Here is a 23,446-nt window from a genome sequence, read left to right on the forward strand (position 1 = left end):
GGGCGAACCTGCAGGGTGACGTCACGGCGGTGCCCCCGTCACTCCCCCCCCCTGTCTTTCCCCTTGCAGGTCACTGCAGCTCAGGGGACTCAGCTGCGCGCGCCGCCTGCCTCGCAGACGCGCGTGCAGCGAGGCAGCGGGGCCATAGCCTTAGTGCTTTTGGCCACTTAACACTGGATATTCTGTTTAAGGATCCACAGCTCGCTAATATCGCTGGTGTCCTCACTCTTCAATGTTTAGATTGCAAACAATGTGCTCGTATTGTACCCAAAAGGTGTAATGATGAGGCTGACAAAATTCTCACTAGCAATTAGTTGCATTGCAGCATAACTAATAATGTGATTAAGCACTCTTCTGTCTCCTAATTAAATACTCAAACAACACCTTTGCCATTATATGCAAAGTGTAAATGATGATTGAATTCACAGATGTTGGCTATTTCTACAAGATAATATCCTGTAGATATGCAATATGTCTTTATATTTAATTTAGACTTAGACAAAAGCTAAATTTCCATACCATCGACCACCACATTATCCATTAAGAAAGACCAATCTGACCTGCATAATGATGCTGAGTATCTGTATATGATAATATATATATACTGTATGTGTGTGTATATATATATATATATATATATATATATATATATATATATATATATATATATATATATATATATAATCAAAACATAAATAGATGATACCGTTCTGTGGTTAACGAAATGCTTTTATTTGTGCGAGCTTTCGAGATACACTGATCTCTTCTTCCGGCGATGTTACAATGAATGAAGCAAGCAAAAGCTATACTATAACTGTATACTGTAACATCGCCGGAAGAAGAGATCAGTGTATCTCGAAAGCTCGCACAAATAAAAGCATCTCGTTAGCCACAGAACGGTATCATCTATTTATTTTTTGATTATTGAAGCTCGGCTAACACGGTACTGATACCTCTACATGAATATATATATATATATATATATATATATATATATATATATTTCTGCTTTTAGCAATGATCATAATGCTAATAATCCTTGCCTGTCGAGCTTTAAATCTAATTGTGAGACAATAAACATAGAAGGGAACTCGCACACTCATAGAAAGAGACACTGCAAAATAGGTACATCAAAATGGATATATTTACTCACAATATAAGTATAAAGACACGATACCAAGTGACTCTGTATAAATACTGAGCTCAGTGATAGCAAAGGCTATGAAAATGAAAGCAATAAATACTCTGCTTGGGCTCATATAGGTCGGCTGCAGGACAAAACAGTGTGGCTCACACTGGGGGGGGGGGGGACTCAAAAATGGAGAGAAGACCAAAATGGGGTTTAAAAAATGGGGGGGAAGGGGAGGTGAATGAGGGGTGGAAAAAATAATGGAATGGACAGAGGGGGGAAAGTTGGGGGAAAACCCAGTCTTCCGGCCCATTCCTGTTGGTTCTAATCCCCACAGTACTTCCCTCAGAATTGCCTGTGTGATAGCCCATTCCCCCTATCAGAAAGAAGCAAAGAATGTCCCGTACAGAACGGAGTCTGTCCACCTTGTGTTGGATGAGACATACTCTAGGGAGATACATTTATTTTCTTAAGGTCACAAGACTGTGACACCAGGATTTGAACATGTTCATATGTTTGAATTACAATGACGTTACTACTCCAACATTTAAAATTATAATGAAAATAACCCAATGTATGGACTTTTGCCAGGTCTGTTGGCCTTTTAAAGAAGCAATTCCTCCCAGGACCAATGTGAACTAAGTGTAACACTGCTAACCCTCCTCCTACCCCCCCCCCCCCCCCCATCTCATATCGGGCCTTTCTGGGGAGCTACACTGTTACTAGCGGGGTGTGATGCTATACCTGTTAGGTTCACAGGAGGTGAGTCGTCTGTTTGATGGTATGACAGGCTTAACAGGATCTCTGTATACGTTACACAGTTGGTATCAGAGCCTCCAGTCCCATGGGTCCTGAATAGAATCAGGGGACTCCCTATGGGACACACACACATACCTCCTTTTTTCTACACTGAAGACATCCAGGCAGGTATATGTCAAAGGGTATTCTTTATTGCGTCCACTGCAGCTCATCACAAAGTGATACAGTACAGCAGCAGATCACAGCTTCTGAGTGGTACAATCCCCCTGGTATTCTGGGGTGCGGGTCCATGATATTACTCAGGCCTAGCCTGAGCTGAGCATGCCTGCCCTCACAATGGGGAGGAGCTTACAGCTCTGGAGCATGTCCTGATAGCTTGAAAGCAGGCTCCAAAAGACACAGTATATTTTGTTGCATTCTCCTAAAAGCACTTCCAGAAGGGGCGGGCTCATGACATCAGACCTATCACGATAGGATCTCTCTCTTGCCATGAGTCACCACCCTCCTCTAGTTACTCTCATGAGAAGCACATGGGGGGTCAATAGCCCACAGATTAACTCTGTCATGCCTGCAGCTATCAGGACTTAAAGACACAGCAAGGACGAACAGGCACAGATGACATACCTGCTATATAAGTTTATGACATACTGGTGACGGCATGGACACATTCGTTTTCTAGAGGCAGTTGGGGCTGACTGCTCTGCAAGAGTTGCCAGCCGTGTTTATCGGAAGTGGAGCCCTCCCCAGTCCTACATCCGGGCACCTGCCACTGACGTGCGAGACATGACATGGTCCAGTGGCACTGTAAAGGTTTTCGCGATATTAAAGAAGAACGTCAGTTACCTCTTACCAGCTAAGATTAGAATAAACCAGACCCAAAGAAATTAGAAGATTACTCATTTTTAAACCGCTCAAATAAGTGAAGATTTTAATTGAGGGGTGGTTTGAATTTTTCTACGGAAACAATTATATGATTTTTACCGAACCTAAATCCAAGTGATGGACCTTGAGCACATCATCTTGTGCCCACTGCAAAGTAAACGCAACCCCCGTTATGTAATCGGTTATGGCAAACTTTGCCTGGCTGTAAAACCTCTTGTATAAAACATGGCACATGCCAAGAGCAGGAGGATAAGGAGATCCATGGGTTTTGACCATGCAAACAATGTTGAACAAATCGCGAAGGATACACTAGATAATATTGCAGGAATTCCAAGCGGAGGAAGCCAAGATTGGTAATCAAAGGCTGTAGTCTAGTGCAGGAAAAATCTATATGAATCAGATACAGAATGGTGGCCGCCGAAGACCAAGCAAGTGGTGGGAAGACTGTGGAATGAGCTGCAGTAAACATTCTGTCGTATTAATCTGTAGTGTTCTCATTGAGTCTGTGTCTAAGAGACCTGCTGACATTTGTAGACTCATCTCCACCAGACAGGATAATAAAACAAAATCATACTAAGTAGTGCTTTATTCTGTATCAATATTGAGGGTTGTGGAAGCACATGAAATATTGCTCTGAAATTGTAAATAACACGATTGCCTTCAATTCTAGATTTGTCAAGCAAAAAAATCATTATTGTTCCGACTCGGGGAAAAGAGATTCATCTGACTTTCAAAACCTGCCGTTATTTATTCAGTGGCCACCTAGGTATATTTTAACCAGACACATTTAACCAGGAAGTACATTAATATTGTACATCAGAGGTGAAAGGGGTATTTTATCTCCCCATTGTTCTGCCTTGTATACATTCCCTGAAGTAAACTGATCTATGCGTGATGGTGATTATCTTTTCAAAGCATATCCTCGAGAATGGTATATGACATATATGATATATATGAAATGTATGCACTGGCTGAGATAATGTATACATGTTTAGCATTTCACCAGGTATAGGTGCACTAGGTTAATACAATCAAAACCATGCGCTACGGATTAAGATCAGTAGATACAATGCAATGTACTTTTGAACACGTATAATCTGAGCCGCTGTGCATAGAAACATTGATTTGACTGGTTTATTATTCATTCCGACCTTCATTTTTGCTGTAGGTATAGTGGATACTCCTGTAAATATATATATATATATATATATATATATATATATATATTTTTTTTTTTTTTTTAACAGCATGGAGATGACTGTAGGATTTTATTGCAGAGTCTGCTTAGTGAAATAACTCATTATCTTGATCTGTTGGTCAAACAGAGCTTCTGTGTTTAATCATTAACTAAAACATACATTTATCACACGAGGAATATTCCTTGGTGAAAATAATGTTTCCTGTGGGGAAAAAAGATAGAGGAAAAAAATAGATATTTGTTATGAATGATATATAAGGCTTCATAATATTTGCAGTGCATTATGGGAGTCATGGTAACATACAGCAGAGCCTAGTGCACATATCGCTGGGGCTGCAGGAGTGCGCACGGGGCGTGCACGGTAGCGCACGCACACGGTAGCACGCGCACCGCCACCATGAGCGCGGCCTTAGGCCCTTAATATGCTTGAGAAACGCATCCATGTCAGAGAGCGCCTCTAAGCTCCATTCATGGTTATTGAGCTCAGAGCCTTTCCTGACATGGAAACAGCTTCACAATATATTGAGTAGGGCCCTTCATATGCTTATTTGTGTGTTTAGTGAAATAAATCTGTTCCCAAAAATATTTTTACCCCCCCCCCAATACTTAAAACACCTCAGATTGTTTTGTGCAGTTGCAACCAGTGTTCAAGGAGGGAGGACCTAGGCCAGAGGTGGCCAACTCCGGTCCTCAGGGGCCACCAACAGGCCAGATATTAAGGATATCCCTGCTTTAGTACAGGTTGCTCAATCAGTAGCTCAGTCATTGACTGAGCCACTGATTGAGCCACCTGTGCTGAAGCAGGGATATCCTTAAAACAGACCTGTTGCTGGCCCTTGAGAACTGGAATTGGCCACCTCTGGCCTAGGACCTAGGGAACTAAATATCACTTCTTTTGTGTGCAAACCGACCGTTCTACACATGTTGTAAAATAACTCAGACATTTTCCTTCTTATTCATATGGCCTAAGTTTAACATTGAGTTTATGTTCCTTTGTCCCACAAGTGAACAGTTTTAGGGGGTAATTCTATATATGCTGAAGCCGCAGTTTGGGTGGTTCTTGACAGAAAATCCCCATTAAAGTATGTTGTACTGTGTGTGAATTTTTGGTCAAAAACAGCCACAATGTCCTTTTCGTGGGTGTATGGAATAAGGCCCGTAGACCAGGGATGGCCAACTCCAGTCCTTAAGGGCCACCAACAGGTCAGGTTTTTAAGATATACCTGCTTCAGCATAGATGGCTCAATCAGTGCCTTAGTCATAATCACTGAGCCACTGATTGAGCCACCTGTGCTGAAGCAGGGATATCATAAAAACCTGACCTGTTGGTGGCCCTTGCCGTAGACTTGTAAAATCTGGTATTGTACTTACATTTTTAATGGCGCTGGTACACAGATATATATATATATATATATATATATATATATATATATATATATATATATATATATATATATATATATATATGAAATAAGTTTATTTTATGAAGGAATTTTATTTCACTTTGAAGATGTAATGCGCTAATTAAATTTCCCCTATGTCCAACTCACTTGCAGTCTGGGAGACCACCAAATGTAGATTAACTACTAAACACACTCTAATGACCCCATTATTTGACAACTCTGAGTTTGCTCTGGGCCTGAATAGCAAGAATTTTAGAGTCTGGAAGCAAAAAGGGTTCGGGAGACTTAAGGATCTGGAGAGTAGCAATACCATTAAGACATTCGAGCAAATTAAGTCGGATAAGGACATCCCTAACACTGAATTTTTTAGATACCTCCAGACTCTGCCATTTTATACACTTCCTGTCCATCATTGAAACATTTTGAAATGTGTGTTGGGGAATGACAAACGGAGACTAACCTCTTGGATGTACAGAGATGTGATCTGTTCTTGGGCAAACTACCCAAGGAAACCAAGTTACATGTCTCAGTGGGAAAGGGACCTTGGGTCCATTCTGGACAGGAAGAATGGGAGAAGATAATCCTAGCAGCAGCCAAAAGCTCTATTTGTATTACATTAAAGGAGAATGCTTATAAGATAATGATGAGATGGTTACTTACCCCATTACAACTCTCAAATGTATCCGGGGTTACTCCCCCTTGTGCCCCAAACAATGTGGAGAGCTGGTGGATCTGTTACACATGCTGTGGTCCTGCCCTCGGATAGCCCCAATTTGGGAGCAAATTCGAGATTGACTGGGGAGGGTATTGGGCCTCGAAATTCCATAGGACCCCTGGCTTTTCCTGCTAAACAAACCAGCACAGGAACTAGCCAGAGTGGAAAATAAATTAGTTGCACATTTTGCAACAACAACGAGGTGCGAGATCGCAGCAATGTGGGAACAAAATGAACTTCCATCTATTGATAAAATTAGGAACAGAATTTGGTTTGTTTGCCAGATGGAAGAATTAACGAGTTTAGTTAATGACACTGACACGAAATTTGAAAAGGTCTGGCTGCCTTGGTTGGCCCAGACGGATATGCCAGGGGTGAGCAATGCCACAGCTTGGCTATAATAGTGTTAGATGCGCTCTCCTCTGACAGACAGAGAGAACCTGAGAGGAAGGGATCTAGGCCAAGAAAATGGACAGTTGTAGATTAGGGCCTAGCCACAGTCCAGACGAGACTTCACGTAAAGAACTGAAGGAATATCTCAACTCTGTGGCACAAAGTTAAAGCACAGACAAAATCTCTGCTACTCTCCTCCCCCTCTCCCGCCTCCCCCCCCACCTTACCCTCCCAATGTGGTGTTCTATGTTTTATGTTATCATTGAAATGGGTTATCTAACGTTTAGTCGGGCATTAAGTTATGGTTAAACTCCTCTGCGCCGGAGTCAAAACGACGCAAAGACCATGTTGTTTGCTTGACTTTCTGAAAACTCAATAAAAAATTCACGTGTCCAGTGAGTGTGTCACTGAGTCAGTCTCACCCGTTTTAAGCAGTCTGTGGTTGCAACAGTTTGTTTTTTTTCAAATAAAATAAAATATTAGTATACATTTAGGGATTCGGAAATAAAACCACAAGTTTAAAGCACAAACGTTTTCCTCTGCGCCCCCCTGCTCGCCCCTCCCACTTACCTTGTCTCCAGCATCAAATGCTGCTGCGGGGTCATGTGACATTGCGTTGGACATCACTTGACCACGCGGCATAATTTGACTGCGCGTTGCCATGGTGACGCATCGCCCGGAGACAAGGTAAGGGAACTTACAGAGAGGCCTTGCGTGTGATCCCTGGCATTTTAATATAAATGCTTTTGGGAGGAGCGCTGTGCCTCTGTAAGCACCCCCCCCCCCCCCACAGAAAATCTTGTGCTCCAAGTTTGCGCAACCCTGGTTTAAAGCATCAGTGCCTGCTTGGTTTCATTTAACTGAACGTTTCCCCGACATCCATGTGAACCCCTAGTTCCTGAACAGATTTTTTTTTTTGTGGCCGTGTTTGAAAAAAAAAAATAATAATTTAAAAATATGGCCACAGAGAAACCTATACGAAGTCACAACATCATCACCCAACGGGTGTGAAAACTGCCGGTATCGCAGGGGAGGGGGTGTTCCCTGGAGAGGAACCCCCTTGTTCAGGTAATATAAAATAAATACCCTCCTTTAAGATATAGAAAATAGAAGTGGCACTGGCTTTAATGATGATGTCTTTATGAGGAATGTTGATCAGGGTGATAGTCATAGAAACAGTTTGCAATGTATTACGTTAAGGTCGGTGTTAGTATAGGGGAGTCAAACTTGTTAACCCTATCGCTGCCAGCACTATAATGGGTTATAATATGCTCTGGCAGCAAAATGGGTTATAGTTTCCTCACGCAGGCTAAACGTGCCCTAGAGCAGCACTCCAAGTGTCAGTATGCTGTGTTTGAATTATTAATACATTTGAAGCAGGTGGTCTCCAAAGCTGAACAGTGTTCATTTCAGCTCCGGGGGCCGCCTGCTTCCTGAGATAATTACCTCCGTAGGTGCTGCCGGAATCCCTGCTCTCCCTCCAGTAGGGGCCCTGGCTGGGTTGACAATATGGCAGTTTAAGAGTCCTGTGGACCAATAGGAAGCCGTGACATCATTCCTCGTGGCATACTATTGGTCCACGTAGAGCTTTAGACTGCGCAGAGATACCGCTAAGTATCAGAGGGGTCCCCGGAGCTGAAATCAACGCGGTTTAGCTCCGGAGGAAAAAAAAAACCCCATGCTGCTGCTTCAAAGAGGCAATCCAAGCAGACAATGTTTTTGATGTGGGATTAAAGCAGGGGGTCTCCAGAGCTGAACCCCATTAATTTCAGCTCCTTGGCCCCCCTGGTTCCGGAGATACAGTCCTCCGTAGGGAGCACCGGTAGATGCTCCGCTAGGTTACCAGGGCTCACGTAATGGCCGCTTTTCATAGCTCTTGTGTTATGTGGACCAATAGGAAGCTGTGACATCAATCGGTGCGACTTCCTATTGGCCCACGTGACCAGGGGCATTAAACATTGCAGAAATACCAGCACCCCGTTTGGGGGCTTGTATCTAGGGAAGCAGGGGGACCCCCAAAGCTGATATTAATGGGGTTCAGCTCTGGAGAACTCCTGCTTCAAAGCTATGTTAAGAAAAATTATACATTTAAAAAAAGCACATGAACTGCTCCTTAATACATACAGGGAGCCTCCTCGTATTGCTGCTGTGATCTGTTCAGAGCAGGTTGGACTTTAAATTAAATCCCACTGGGTTTCTGAGCATTAGCAGATGGGATGTGATAGGGATGTGATAAAGGGCCATGATATTGATGCTGTCCATGCTCAATCTTAACTTCAGCACGGCCACGTAAAGCAAAATCAGACAAATATTCCACTACCCATCCTCATTTTGACAGCGGGCACAAGGGCGGGACGTACGACAAGCTAGCTTTGCAAAATAAATAGAATTAAAGCCAAGGGGATGACTTTGTAAGTGTTTGAAAGATTGCAGTTGGCTCTGTAGAAACACGTTAAATAAACACATTCTCTATCATCCTCTCATTTCATGGTGACACTGGGTTTCCACCTTTACAACACATTCATCTAGGTTAATTTAGCAGTATATGGGCTATGCTAAAATAAATTGCTTTTCCAAGTTGGAGAAGCTTGGCTTCTACAAATACATTATACCGGGTGTATGTAAGCAGCAAGTGCTTGCTGCTCTAATAAATTGCTGTAGGAAGCGAGAGCACGTTCATCTTTCTCTACTGTTCTTCCGTTGGTGCAAAGCAGGAGTGGCCGACGCCAGTTCTCAAGGGCCACCAACAGGCCAAGTATTGGGGATATCCCTGCTTCAGCACAGTTGGCTCAATCAGTGGCTCAGTCTTTCTGAGCCACTGATTGAGCCACCTGTGTTGAAGAAGGGATATTGCTAATACCTGGCCTGTTGGTTGCCCTTGAGGACTGGTGTCGGCCAGTCCTGTTGTGAAGTATGGGAGAGTTATTCTTGCCTAATTCTAAATCACTTGTTCTTCATTAGCATGTCTCTAATCTGAGGGCTGCTTTCAGTAGCACATGCAAAGCAACTTATGTTTGGAAGCGATCTTCTGTTTACCTTTTCTTTGCAAGACTCGGGGTGCAAAGTTATTGTATGTATGGAGGAAGCCCTCAATTCTCAGATATGTTTACCTGCTCATTTTCTTAACAACACAGTGAATGGTGCCAAGTAGCTTTAGTTTAACACTGAACAAGCGTGCTCATTTGTTATGCCATTTTCATTGTTTTCAACATACCCAGGAAGTTTTGGAGTAGCATGGAGTTTCCTATGCAGAAGTCTGCATTATACCGTATACCAAAACATACTGCAGAATAGAACAATGACGCCTGCTACGTGTGTGTGTGTGTGTGTGTGTGTGTGTGTATGTGTGTGTGTGTGTGTGTGTGTGTGTGTGTGTGTGTGTGTGTGTGTGTGTGTGTGTGTGTGTGTGTGTGTGTGTGTGTGTGTGTGTGTGTGTGTGTGTATAAACAGGGCTCGATAAATGCACATATTTTATATATTATATCACTTCCCCACACATCACACACATCATCCCTCCCTGCACATCACATCCTTTCCCCACCTCCCCCGCATATCAGATCTCTCCCCTGCACATCTCCCCCACAGCACATCACCTCTACCCTTTGCACATCCCCCCACCCCCTGCACATCACATCTCTCCCCCCCCCCACCACCACCCACCCCCTACACATTACACCTCTCCCCACCTCCCTACACATCACATCCTCTCCCCACCTCCCCCGCACATCACATCTCTCCTCACCTCCCCCACACATCACATCCTCTCCCCACCTCCCCCGCACTTCACATCCTCTCCCCTGCACATCTCCCCCGCACATCACATCCTCTCCCCACCTCCCCCGCACATCACATCCTCTCCCCACCTCCCCCGCACATCACATCCTCTCCCCACCTCCCTGCACATCATATCTCTCCCCACCTCCCCCGCACATCACATCCCCTCCCCACCTCCCTGAACATCACATCCTCTCCCCACCTCCCCCGCACATCACATCTCTCCCCTGCACATCTCCCCCGCACATCACATCCTCTCCCCACCTCCCTGCACATCATATCTCTCCCCACCTCCCCCGCACATCACATCCTCTCCCCACCTCCCTGCACATCACATCCTCTCCCCACCTCCCCCGCACATCACATCCCCTCCCCACCTCCCTGCACATCACATCCTCTCCCCACCTCCCTGCACATCACATCCCCTCCCCACCTCCCTGCACATCACATCCTCTCCCCACCTCCCCCGCACATCACATCCTCTCCCCTGCACATCTCCCCCGCACATCACATCCTCTCCCCACCTCCCCCCCACAGCACATCATCTCTCCCCTTTGCACATCCCCCCCACCCCCTGCACATCATCTCTCCCCTTTGCACATCCCCCCCACCCCCTGCACATCACATCTCTCCCCACCTCCCTGCACATGACATCTCTCCCCACCTCCCCCGCACATCACATCCTCTCCCCACCTCCCTGCACATCACATCCTCTCCCCACCTCCCCCGCACATCACATCCCCTCCCCACCTCCCTGCACATCACATCCTCTCCCCACCTCACCCGCACATCACATCCTCTCCCCACCTCCCTGCACATCACATCCTCTCCCCACCTCCCTGCACATCACATCCCCTCCCCACCTCCCTGCACATCACATCCTCTCCCCACCTCACCCGCACATCACATCTCTCCCCTGCACATCTCCCCCACAGCACATCATCTCTCCCCTTTGCACATCCCCCCCACCCCCTGCACATCATCTCTCCCCTTTGCACATCCCCCCCACCCCCTGCACATCATCTCTCCCCTTTGCACATCCCCCCCACCCCCTGCACATCACATCTCTCCCCACCTCCCTGCACATGACATCTCTCCCCACCTCCCCCGCACATGACATCCTCTCCCCACCTCCCTGCACATGACATCTCTCCCCACCTCCCCCGCACATCACATCCTCTCCCCACCTCCCCCGCACATCACATCCCCTCCCCACCTCCCTGCACATCACATCCTCTCCCCACCTCACCCGCACATCACATCCTCTCCCCACCTCCCTGCACATCACATCCTCTCCCCACCTCACCCGCACATCACATCCTCTCCCCACTTCCCTGCACATCACATCCTCTCCCCACCTCCCCCGCACATCACATCTCTCCCCTGCACATCTCCCCCACAGCACATCATCTCTCCACTTTGCACATCCCCCACACCCCCTGCACATCACATCTCTCCCCCCTCCCCCTCCCCCTCACCACCCACCCCCTACACATTATACCTCTCCCCTCACCCAAGCGATACCTGCTCATAGTGCTGGTGGCTATGCAGGGGTGTGGCAGACGTGTCACAAAGCTGGTTCGCCCTGATTGGCAGAACCAGCTCACATGACGCTAACGTCACGTGGCAGCCGCTTGAGAAGTCAATTTTTCGTCTCCTCAAAATGCTGCTGCATCAACGCGCCTCTTCGCCTGCAGGTAGGGTTGCCTGGTGTCCGGTATTGAACAGGACAGGCCGGTATTTGGTTACCCTGAAGAATTATTCAAAAGTAATTATCCTAAAGTCAGGCAAATCCCGCAAACTGTATTCAGTACCCTCACTTTAAATCATAATATATTTACATATTACCCAGAAAAGTATGTTTGTATATATATATCACTCCTTAATTGTACAGTACACCCTCCCTACAATCAATGTCACTAGAAGTATAAAGATCACTAAAATCTATATACAGGCAGATAATATTGGAGCCTAACTTCCAGAAAGAGCTCTAAGCTAAAGTGGTGTGTCTGTGTCTTTTAGTCATTCTAGTTATCTGAATTATGGGAGTTATTCCTGTATATGATCAGATTCGTTCAGGTAGAGCTAAATTAGGGGAAATAATGCCTAGTTGCTGTTTAATAAAAATACCAGTACGCGGTATGTTGACTTAATGTAACGGTGTTCCCACTCACTGCAGATCGGGGCCATTACTGGGTGTTTGTGGTGGATACCTGCTGGTAACATGAGGGCCGAGTCGTCTGCGGTAACTTTGGGACACAGGAGCAGGCTTCTGGGGCCCATACCCCACGTAATACTTAGCAGTGCAGCGCCTCCATCTGCCATAGGCTCCAGGGATATGGAGGCGACCTCCCATGGTAGAACTGTAATTCTCCCCCGCAGTTAGATCACACACCAGGCAGGAGGTATATTGCAAAACAGGAACGGGTTTATTACTAATCGTAGTGCAGTAATACAACAGGTACTCAGCAGTCACCTGCCGGATCACAGTCTCTTCTCTCAGATATCACCGGAGATAGTCCCTGGACAGTGACTACAGGCCTAGGGCACCCGCAGCCGTCCTAGCTCTTCCCCACCTCCCTAGCAGAGGCAGAGATATAGTCACTCTACTCCTCCCAAGAGGGAAAAGCACATGGGAAGGCCCCAATCTCAGGCTCCCAGACGTGACCTGCCTTCCTCATGGGGAAGGACAACCAACCAACTTTTGGGCGGTCCTGCCCTTCAGTACAGCCAGAAGGCGGGCATCCCGTTGACCCAGCCGCAACAGGATATGCCACCCCCTGCTGTCACTCAAGCGCAGCACCAAAGGATGAAGGGGGAAAACCCCATGATAACTGCTGGCAAACCTGTGAACACCAGGGTTTACTGCCAGCCCATTGGGTAGCTTTAGTAGCCAGGGGATACCACGCTACATTAATATAAATGGTAGTTAGTGAATCTGGGCTTAAAAATGTACCAAAATAAACATAAAAGAAGCTTACAAGAGTCCCGCATCAATTTAGATTAATATAAACTCTCCACATACAAACATTGCAACAGGTGGTGACTGAAACAGTTTTGCTTTTTGGCGCACTTTTTCAGCAGGATCAATTTCCTGTTTGAAGCCATATATATAAATGTTTGTACAGTATGTCAGTGTTTGTCCATGCACCTCCCTGATGAAGGGGCCCTGCGGTGGCTCTGAAACGTTGGATACCTACAGTGGCGGCGCTGCTCACTCTCATGCGGAGGCAGCCGCAGTGCCCCCGCAGTTTAAAAATAGCGCGGGTGGCGTGCGGGCTGTCTTCGGCCGAAACCGGACGGTTTTCCCGCGCCTCGGGCGCTTTCAATAGTAAGCGCCATTAGCGCTTATCTATTGAAGCGGCCGCCGAGCGGGAAACTCCGGTTTTAAACGGAGAGCAGACCCGCGGCTAGCCCGCTACGCTCCTGGCCAGCTCCCGGCAAGCTTTAGAATGAGCTTAGCCGGGACAGTATGGATTAAATACCTTTTTTTTCATCTTCCTGTAGTGCTGTGCCTCCTTCTCTGGTCATTTGATTTTGATGAAGTGTGTGTGTGTGTGTGTGTGTGTGTGTGTGTGTGTGTGTGTGTGTGTGTGTGTGTGTGTGTGTGTGTGTGTGTGTGTGTGTGTGTGTGTGTGTGTGTGTGTGTGTGTGTGTGTGTGTGTGTGTGTGATATATATATATATATATACATAATACATATATATCGCATATTTGCAAAAGCCAGTGGTATATTTTGAATGGAGACACCGTGTTATACAGGGCATTTGATGCACATTTTCAAATTATTTATATGGTTTGCATCATGTTCATACACATTAAGGCATTAGGAATTGTTTGTGTTTACTATCATTTGTCTTTTATGCCAAGAAATAGTTGTCAGACCATTTTGACGCATTTCTGGCTCCCAAAGGTGGAGTATACTAGTTATTTTTTATACATATAATGTGCATATGTGCACCACTGACAACCGCCAAACTCTGCCTCTAACTCCACCCCCAGCATCATTTTTTTCTTCTTAGGGAAGAAAATGTTGACGCAAAATGGATCAAAATCAGTTTTATGCACATTCATTTGTTACCGTTCTCTGCATCACTTGCTTTTTGCAAAGCTTTATACATTCTGTAGGTTCCCTAGTATAAACAGAGTCACAGATATGGCAACTAGAACCTTCCAAGGACGCCTGTGTCATGCACGTATGTACTCTATAACCTAAAATTAAAAGACATTAACTCTACGGTGAATTTAAGCAGCAATAAGGATTTCACTTTTTCTTAATTATATTTTTTATTACAGGATTGAAGCAGGGGGTCTTCGAAGCTGAACGGTGTTAATTTCAGCTCCGGTGACCCCATACTTCCAGAGATTCTTATATCCATAGTGGTGCAGGTATCTCTCTGCAGTCGGATAAACTGTGTGCCTAACAATGGCGACGTTTAAATGTTCCGCGTCACGCAGGCCAATAGGAAGCTGCGACGTCCCCGTGACCGGGACATTTAAGCTGAAATGCAATACGAGCACCTTCTATGGAGGTAAGTATTTCTGAAAGCGGGGGAAATTAAAACACTTCACCTGCAGAGTGGAGACCCCCTGCTTCCATCCTGTAATAATAAACAGGAAACCCGTATTGCCGCTTTAAACAATACCGTGCGAAACACATGCAGTAGCCGTAACACTAAGAATATCCGCTTTCACAGGACACAGGCGACAGAGAAGTTACAATTTGGACAGTGGACGGATACATTTTTTTTATATGTCATAGAACTTTCTGTACAACTTTTGTAACTTTCTCTTACCTCTATGGGGAAACACAGTGCGTGACTGATGATGTATTTTGACAATAGAGCTTTGGTCATTTATCAAGTTGTCCAATATAACCATTCTTGTTATAGCAAGTGTGTACCACAGGGGTTGGTTTAAACTCTTTTTAAGAGCTTAGTTAGTCAATATCTGATCTTAAAGGCGTGTTTCCACCTGGGGCACTTTATATATTTTTAGATAGGTATGAAGCAGGGTGCCACCGGAGCTGAACCCCATTAATTTCATCTCCAGGGACCCCCTACTTCCTGAAATATTTTTCTCCATGGCTCATGCTGGTAGCAGCCCCGGCTGGGCACGCAATATGGCGGCTCAAATCTCCAGCGGCACAGGAGCCAATGGGAAGCCGTGAAATCATCCACTTCGGCTTTCTATTGGCCCGCATGGTGTGGGACAATTTAAAATCCATGACCTTCTCCAGTAAGTATTCCAGGAAGCAGAGGGTCACTGGGGCTTAAATTAATGGCGTTCAGCTCCGGAGACCGCCTGCTGCTATCCTATGATAGACATGTCAGGAAATGCTTCCGTAGTATCCAGGCATGGAACTTGCAGTACTTGGGTTTTGCTTCCTGGAGCTGATGAGGCTTCAGTGCTATGTTAATTCCAGCACTTTGGCATTTCTTGTAAGCGTGGTAAGTTGCATTCACCATGATGGCATTCAAAATCTTTTACCAATTACATAGATAAAAAGTGAGTCACTTTTCAGAGCATAAAAGTTGCTCTGGGAAAGGGAAAAGAATATATCAAATACATACGGTAACATTCAAATTTAGCATCGATTTGTGTGATGTGTGTATATGTACACAGTATAAATGCTATAAAAAATGAAAGGCACTCTGCACAGCATGTGATGTAACCATATAGATGTCACAATTAGGGTTTTAGGGTCCTGCCTGATACATTCTGAAATATGTAAGGTTTAAATGGCAAATAAAACTGAAGATTGCGGGGATAAAAAGTGGGAAGGAGGCACGAAAGTGATTTCTAAAATACATTTGAAAGACCGAAGGCATTTTTTTTTTTCTATGAAAAAGTTAGGACAAAAGGAAGCAGTCTAAACAATAACTTTCTGAGAGAATAAATGTTGTCTGTCAATTATTAGCGGATGATAGTAATTAGAAGTTGGGTAAGAAGCTTCTAAATGGGACCACAGGGATTTCTATTTTAGGCACATTTAAAATTATAGTGCAATAGTTTGAATAATGAAAGACCATCTCAGCACGCTGACTGCATGACATCCTCCATTCCAGTATATTAAATAGCAGAGTACTTTCATATGGTGGCAGACCATACTTGACTTCATCATATTATCCTCAGAGAATTGATTCCATTAAATTAGGTCATCAACTTCTTGATTGAAGCATCTTGAGGAGCAAAGCAGTAGTATCTTATTAGCTTCTTTTTATATGAATACCCAACATGTCATCAATAATATAACAGACAAGGCCTCGAAGTTGTAGGGACGGCCTGAATTTTATTTAATAAAGTATCATAAACAAACTAGTGTGTGGTCTCCGAAGACTGACAGCATTCCTAATGTATGAAACTGATGTATGTTTTTAATTCAAACGTTCTATGAAAATGTGGCTATTTATGTATGAGCTTTTTCCAAGTTTAATTGCACGGAGATTAATTTTGCCCCGTCTTCTCCATTCACAGAGGGTGACGAGACAGGAGTGATGGATAGCCTGATGGAGGCCCTGCAGTCAGGCGCAGCGTTTAGAGACCGGAGGAAACGGAATCCGAAAAGTAACGGTGAGTGGAGCCCTCGGCATGCTTGCAGAATGCACCGTCGAAAATCCTCTTGCAAAGCCATTTAACTGTTTTTGCTTCACAGCTGGTCCCCCTGTTTCTGGTGGGAAGCCATAGCAGGTTATTGTGATGTGACCACAAGCTCTTGTTTGGTAACTGTGTCTTTGGCTAACTGAAGTCTGTGCAAAAACAAACAAAAAAGCTATGACAAAAGCTTGCACTATTTTTATGTTACATTTAAATGCAAATTATTACTGTCATCATGGATGTATAGTCATATATTAACGTGAATATGCTGCAAAGCTACTTTGCTTGTTCCAGAGAATATTTCAGCTCCATTCAAAAGAATGTAACTGGATTCTTCTGCAGGACTGAGAATGTGCTTCATAACAGATCAAACGGTATACCCCTATTCTCATGGCAAATCCAACACACGTTTACATACAGTAGTTGTTTCAGCTGGATCTCAAAGTGAACAACTCGCAACTAGTTAACTATATTTGTATATATAGTACAATACTCGATGCTGTATTTAATACATCTGCATGTGTCTTGGAAAAAGGTGTTTATATTGCACACATTTATATGCTTGTCTATGTTTTTTAATTTTAATCTTCACGAAATTGCACGTTTTAGAAAACGGCGAATTAGAGCAAAGATGTCGACACTTTTATGCTAATGGAAAACTTGCAAACAAAGCAAAGTAACAGATGTAGATTTTGTGAATTACTGTATGGCCAATCATACTTAGATTTAGCGTGTGAAACGCATCAATCAGTTCATCTTTTCCAAGACAAGGGAGATGATCCAATATTCTACTGAACATATTCTTAATGAGTTCTTAAATTAACATAACTCCTCTCCATTGTGTGTATATCAATGCCTGCAATTTGTCATTTGGTGACTTGTATTTTTGTAGTGAGATGTGTATATTATATGTGTCCAGTTTCATCTATTGACTGTTACACGTTGCTAGTTCAACTAGTCCAACGTCTCCTCGTCCAGTTGGTCAAATTGTACAATAATTACATTGTGTTTTTTTGTTTTTTTTTTAACTGTTTATTTTTTAATTTTTTATGGGTTACAAAAATTAAAGAAGAGTACAGGGAAGATACAAACATACAATTTACTGTATCATATATACCTATTAATTTCCAGCCTATTGGGGGGACAAGGTAGCGGGGGAAGAAATAGAGTACGTTAAGGAGAAGAAAAACATATTGAAGAAAATATAAATAATTTCTGGACCCATCAGCCCACCTGTGGCTCCGTTTCATCTTATATACAGAACTAGAGACCAGAATTTGTATTGCTGATGCTAACCCTCTAATATATTTCACATCAGCATTTGCACAGTTGCATCAGTACTCAGCCTTTTCCTGTGCCTACCTATTGTTACTTTATTTGTGAGTTCACAGAAACAGGGTAGCTGGGTCTACAAGGCACGGTGGGAATAATGCACACAGACTCAATGCTGCTTCTGCTGCTGGTAACTTCCTGGAGGCACAGTAGTTTTCTGAAGGAAAGAAGCCTTTAAAACGGTATCTGACAAACGCATTCTCCTGTAATAAGTGGCTAGCTATACCCAAGACCTGAGGCAGTCTATAATAAGTCCCAGCAGAGTTGTGCCTGGAAAAGATCTAGTGCAGGAGTGGCCAACTGCAATCCTAAAGGGCCACCAACAGGTCACGTTTTCAGAATATCCCTGCTTCAGCACAAGGTGGCTTAGTCAGAATGACTGAGCCACTGTTTGAGTAACCTGTGCTGAAGCAGGGATATCCTTAGGTCGGGATTCACGCGCTCCAACCCAGCATTGACTAGCATGGCAGTCACATGGTACATGAGGTTGAAACAAGACGTATGTCCATCAAGTTCAACCTATGCTAAATTTAGACGACAGATAATGTATCCTATATTTGTTCTTACAGTATATTGATCCAGAGGAAGGCAAAAAAACAACCAGTGATATATCATCTAATGATATCTCATAAGTGGGAAAAGTTGACGCTGAAGCAGGATGTAATACCCCCCATTGCTTTTTAGTGAATCCCTGTAATTATCCCATGACGTCTACAACAAATCTGAATCTAAACTTGACCATTGTAACAAAATGAACAGTTAGTCTGCTTGTTTGTGAAATGTACATAGACGTTGGAATAAAAAGTAATCCTTATCTATAGCCCAGGGCCATGACTGAACCAATTCATGGGTAACTTAACATCTTATTATGTGCAGGCTAACCCTGGCTACCTTATGTCTATTGGATCTTCTTTACAGATTCATTACAGTATTATTAATTACTTTCACACACCGTTTACATGTATAGCAGGGTCCCCCCTGGGTTCTGTTCACCTCCGCTACTGCAGGGAGGTGTGGAGCGGTGACTGCATCGCCGGGGGTTCCACATCTTCATTGTGGCCGCACATGCGCATTCCAGTCGCGCCTGCGCAGTGCAAGTTCAATGTTGCGGTGGCCATCTTGCTTCACCCTACGCATGCACAGTAGCATGCACAGTAGCAAGGACATGCGACGGCCATTACACCCATGGGCTCTGCGGGGACTACAACACCCAGCAGCTACTGGGGCTGCTAGATCACATGGAGCGAAACAGCCAATCGGGCTGCAGCAATCCCCTGTGGCCAGGATAGATACTGTACATTTGGCGCGCTGCAAGCAACGCCAGTCGGAGCTGGGACCAGGATAGGGTAGATTGTGTGTGCAGGTTGTATGTGACCCCCGCACTAGGCCAAAGATCCCCTTACGCCCCAGCTAGGCCCCGACTCACCTTAGATTGTGGTTGCTGCAGGAACAGGCCCATCAGTTAGGGACACTGCCCCTGTAGTACCAGTGCAAGGGACAAAGCCAGGACGCGGCTGCATCCTGGCTTCCGGTGGTCTGGAACCAGACCATCAACTATATATGAGAGACTCTTTTCAGTGTGGGACCCTCCAGCTGGACACCACCCAACGCTGAGGCGGACTTGTCATTGACGACGATGGCGTGGGACCGGATGGCTCCCTTTATCTACAGTCTGCTTCACCGGGTGTTGGAGCATCCGGCAGGCACCAAAAAGTGCACCAACACTACACACATTAGTGGGGGCAGCACTGTCTCACACATTGGGTGTGTTGCTCTTGTGGACACCAGGGTGGTTGGGTGCCAAAGAGCCCCTCAGTACTTTGGGGAATATCTACCCAGTGTGGACATTGTAGTGGAGGGCAGGGTGAGGTTTTTGGGGGTGCTTAAAGACAATTATATGACCCAAATTATTGAGGAAGCAACCAGGAGAGGGGTAGTTCTGGATTTGGTCACATCAAACAATGTAGAAGTAATAACAAATATTCAAGTCCTGGAACATTTGGGTAACAGTGATCATAACATGGTATCATTTGAAATAAATTATCAAAAAATAGATTACTTGGGTTCAACAAAGACCTTAAACTTTAGAAAGGCAGATTTTAATAAACTGAGGTCTAATCTACAAGTAATACACTGGGATGATGTCTTTGCAGGGAAAAATGTAGAAGATAAATGGGCAGACTTTAAAGCTGCACTTCAGTCAATATCCTGCATGTGTGTTTTTTTTTTAATAAATCAGTTCTGTACTGTGAGAAAATACAAGTAGCATTTTCTTTTTTTTTTTAAATAACTTTGAAAGACAATTTTTAATGTATTCTAATGTAACGAGCATTTTTGTTTCAATAGCAACCCTTTAGAAAGGCACAACCCCTTCCTTTTCTGTAACAGGCTCTGGCACACCCCTTTGTGAGTCCTGCCCCCTCCACAGCCGTGCACGTGCATGAGCACAAATGTATCAGTCATTGCCTGGTCACATGATCTTCCCCACAGAATTGTCAGAGCAGCAGAAGAGAGTAGCTCAGAATGAATTAATTAAACCTTATTCCATTGCACGTGTGTAGTTAATGTTAAATATTAACAACTCATTTAAAATCAAATCTATATATCATACTGTAAACAATATGTATATTTAATTTTGTGTGTATGTGAATGCGTACAATTCAATGTGTGTGTTATTAAAATGAATAATGCCTTGTTCTTGTATAGCGCTGCTAGTTTTATATAGCACTTTACAGAGACATTTTGCAGGCACAGGGCCCTGTGGAGCTTAGGTGTGTATGTATGTATGTGTGTATGATATAGATATATATGCACACGCACGCATATACATGCACACATACACATGTGCACACGCACACATACACATGCGCACACATACATGCACAAACACGCACACATATACACACACATGAATATGCGCACATGCACGCATACATGCGCACACGCACACATACATGCGCACACGCACATATACACGCACAAACATGCGCACACGCACACATATACACGCACACAAACATGCGCACACGCACACATAAACATGCGCACACATACATAGACACGCACACATAGTGTGTATGTATATGTGTGTATATATTTATGGTATTGCTTGACCTGAGGAACAGAGGAAAACTCTTGAAAGCTTGTCCCATGACACAAATTCTTGGTCCAAATAAAAAAAGGTATCAACAAATACTGGAGAACTCATATAGTCTGGTGTGTGTATGTATGTATATATATATATATATATATATATATATATATAGTATGTGTGTGTGTATATATATATATATATATATATATATATATATATGTATATATATATCTGTATGTATGGATATATAGCGAAGGTCAGCAGCCGGCAGCGACAGAGGACAGCAGCCAGCGGCAGAAGGAGAGAAGGACGGCATCCTGCAGCGAAGCTCGGCAGCGGCAGAGGACAGCAGCCGGCGGCGGAGGGAGAGAAGGACGGCATCCTGCAGCGAAGCTCGGCAGCGACAGAGGACAGCAGCCGGCGGCGGAGGGAGAGAAGATCAGCAGCCGGCAGCGGCAGAGGACAGCAGCCAGCGGCGGAGGGAGAGAAGAACGGCATCCTGCAGCGAAGCGCGGCAGAGGACAGCAGTTGGTGGCGGAGGGAGAAAAGGACCATGTGAATGGAGCAGGAGCGGGACAGGAGGGCGGTAGGGAGGAGTTACGCTGTGGCAGCGGCAGACACCGGAAGTCAGAGAATACTTCTGTCAGACCGCTGGGGTGCGCACATACGTGTGTGTGTGTGTGTATAGATATAATATATATATATATAGAGAGAGAGAGATATCTATCTAGATATATATATATCTATATATATATATATATACACACACACATATATATATATATATATATATATATATATATATATATATATATATAATCACACTATATATATCACACTAATATATATATATATATATATATATATATATATATATATATATATATATATATATATAATCACACATACACACACATATATATAATCACACACACACACACTATATATATCACACACACACTATATATCACACACACAAAACGTATATATATATATATATATATATATATATATATATATATATATATATATATAAAAATGAAAAAAGAGGAAAGAGCGCACGCCCATAGCGTATAAAAGTATTTAATGAGGGGGAGGGGGGAGAGAGGGGGGTAAAAAACGCACTTACAAAAATGCAAATAAAATCAAGCATATGTGATATATAATAATCACCACCATCCGGTTTTCTTTAGACTCTTGGGGCCGTCCCAGGCTCCGTTGGTAAGGGAGCAACGTCAAGGGATCCCTTTGAGAAAGTTAGCCGTGACTGACGAAACGCGTCAGGGAGCGTCGTGACGTCAGACGCACAGACATTGGAGTCTACACGAAGCGCTGGAGCGTATTGATCCAGGCGCGAGTGCTACAGGCACCACTATACGGGACCTCTTTCTTGGACTATTATACAGCACACCTGCCTTGTGAATTTGCTGTGACGTTGCTCCCTTACCAACGGAGCTTGGGACGGCCCCAAGAGTCTAGAGAAAAACCGGATGGTGGTGATTATATATATCACATATGCTTGATTTTATTTGCATTTTTGTAAGTGCGTTTTTTACCCCCCTCTCTCCCCCCTCCCCCTCATTAAATACTTTTATACGCTATGGGCGTGCGCTCTCTCCTCTTTTTTCCTTTTTAGATATCTTGTGGACGTGGTTGGTCCATATTGAGAGCTGCCGGAGACCCTGCATACCAGCACCTATACCATTCATTGGACTATTTGAGGACTGGTTTATCCTTTTTTTGCTTTTATATATACTATTGTTCATGTTTTTTTGTGGGCCTGATACTATATAGGACCACAATACCAAATACCATATATGTGTATATATTGCCTATATAATTAAGATATTCTTCTATATTCACATTATTGTTATAGCATATATATATTTATTGTATATGTTCTTTAGAGGCGCAGCTTTTTTCTTTGTTGTATATATATATATATATATATATACATATATATATATATTTAAAACCAGAGACAGAACATAAAACACAGACAAAGCTCAGTTTTAGCACATCCAGTGAGAATCATACACGGTACAGTGCCTAAATATATATGTATAAATATCTAATAAGTAAAATGGTCTTTTAGTTTGACATTTTTGGCCAAAATTGTTGTAAGCCCCTGAGCCAACGGCATGGCAGACCACATATCAGGGGTCCCTAA

The 23,446-nt window shown here is 43.9% G+C and overlaps 1 protein-coding gene across 6 annotated transcripts in view; it reads left to right on the forward strand.

Annotated features, from left to right (window-relative positions):
• DIAPH2 (diaphanous related formin 2) overlaps positions 1-23,446 on the forward strand; it is a 1,317,111-nt gene that overhangs the window by 1,109,716 nt on the left and 183,949 nt on the right. For all 6 annotated transcript variants that reach the window (XM_075572809.1, XM_075572806.1, XM_075572807.1 and 3 more), the window contains one exon: positions 16,731-16,826. In XM_075572809.1, coding sequence (XP_075428924.1) covers positions 16,731-16,826 — 96 coding nt within the window. The remainder of the gene's footprint in view (positions 1-16,730; positions 16,827-23,446) is intronic.

The sequence above is a fragment of the Ascaphus truei genome, chromosome 16 (genome assembly GCF_040206685.1).
Source record: "Ascaphus truei isolate aAscTru1 chromosome 16, aAscTru1.hap1, whole genome shotgun sequence".
Lineage (NCBI taxonomy): Eukaryota > Metazoa > Chordata > Amphibia > Anura > Ascaphidae > Ascaphus > Ascaphus truei.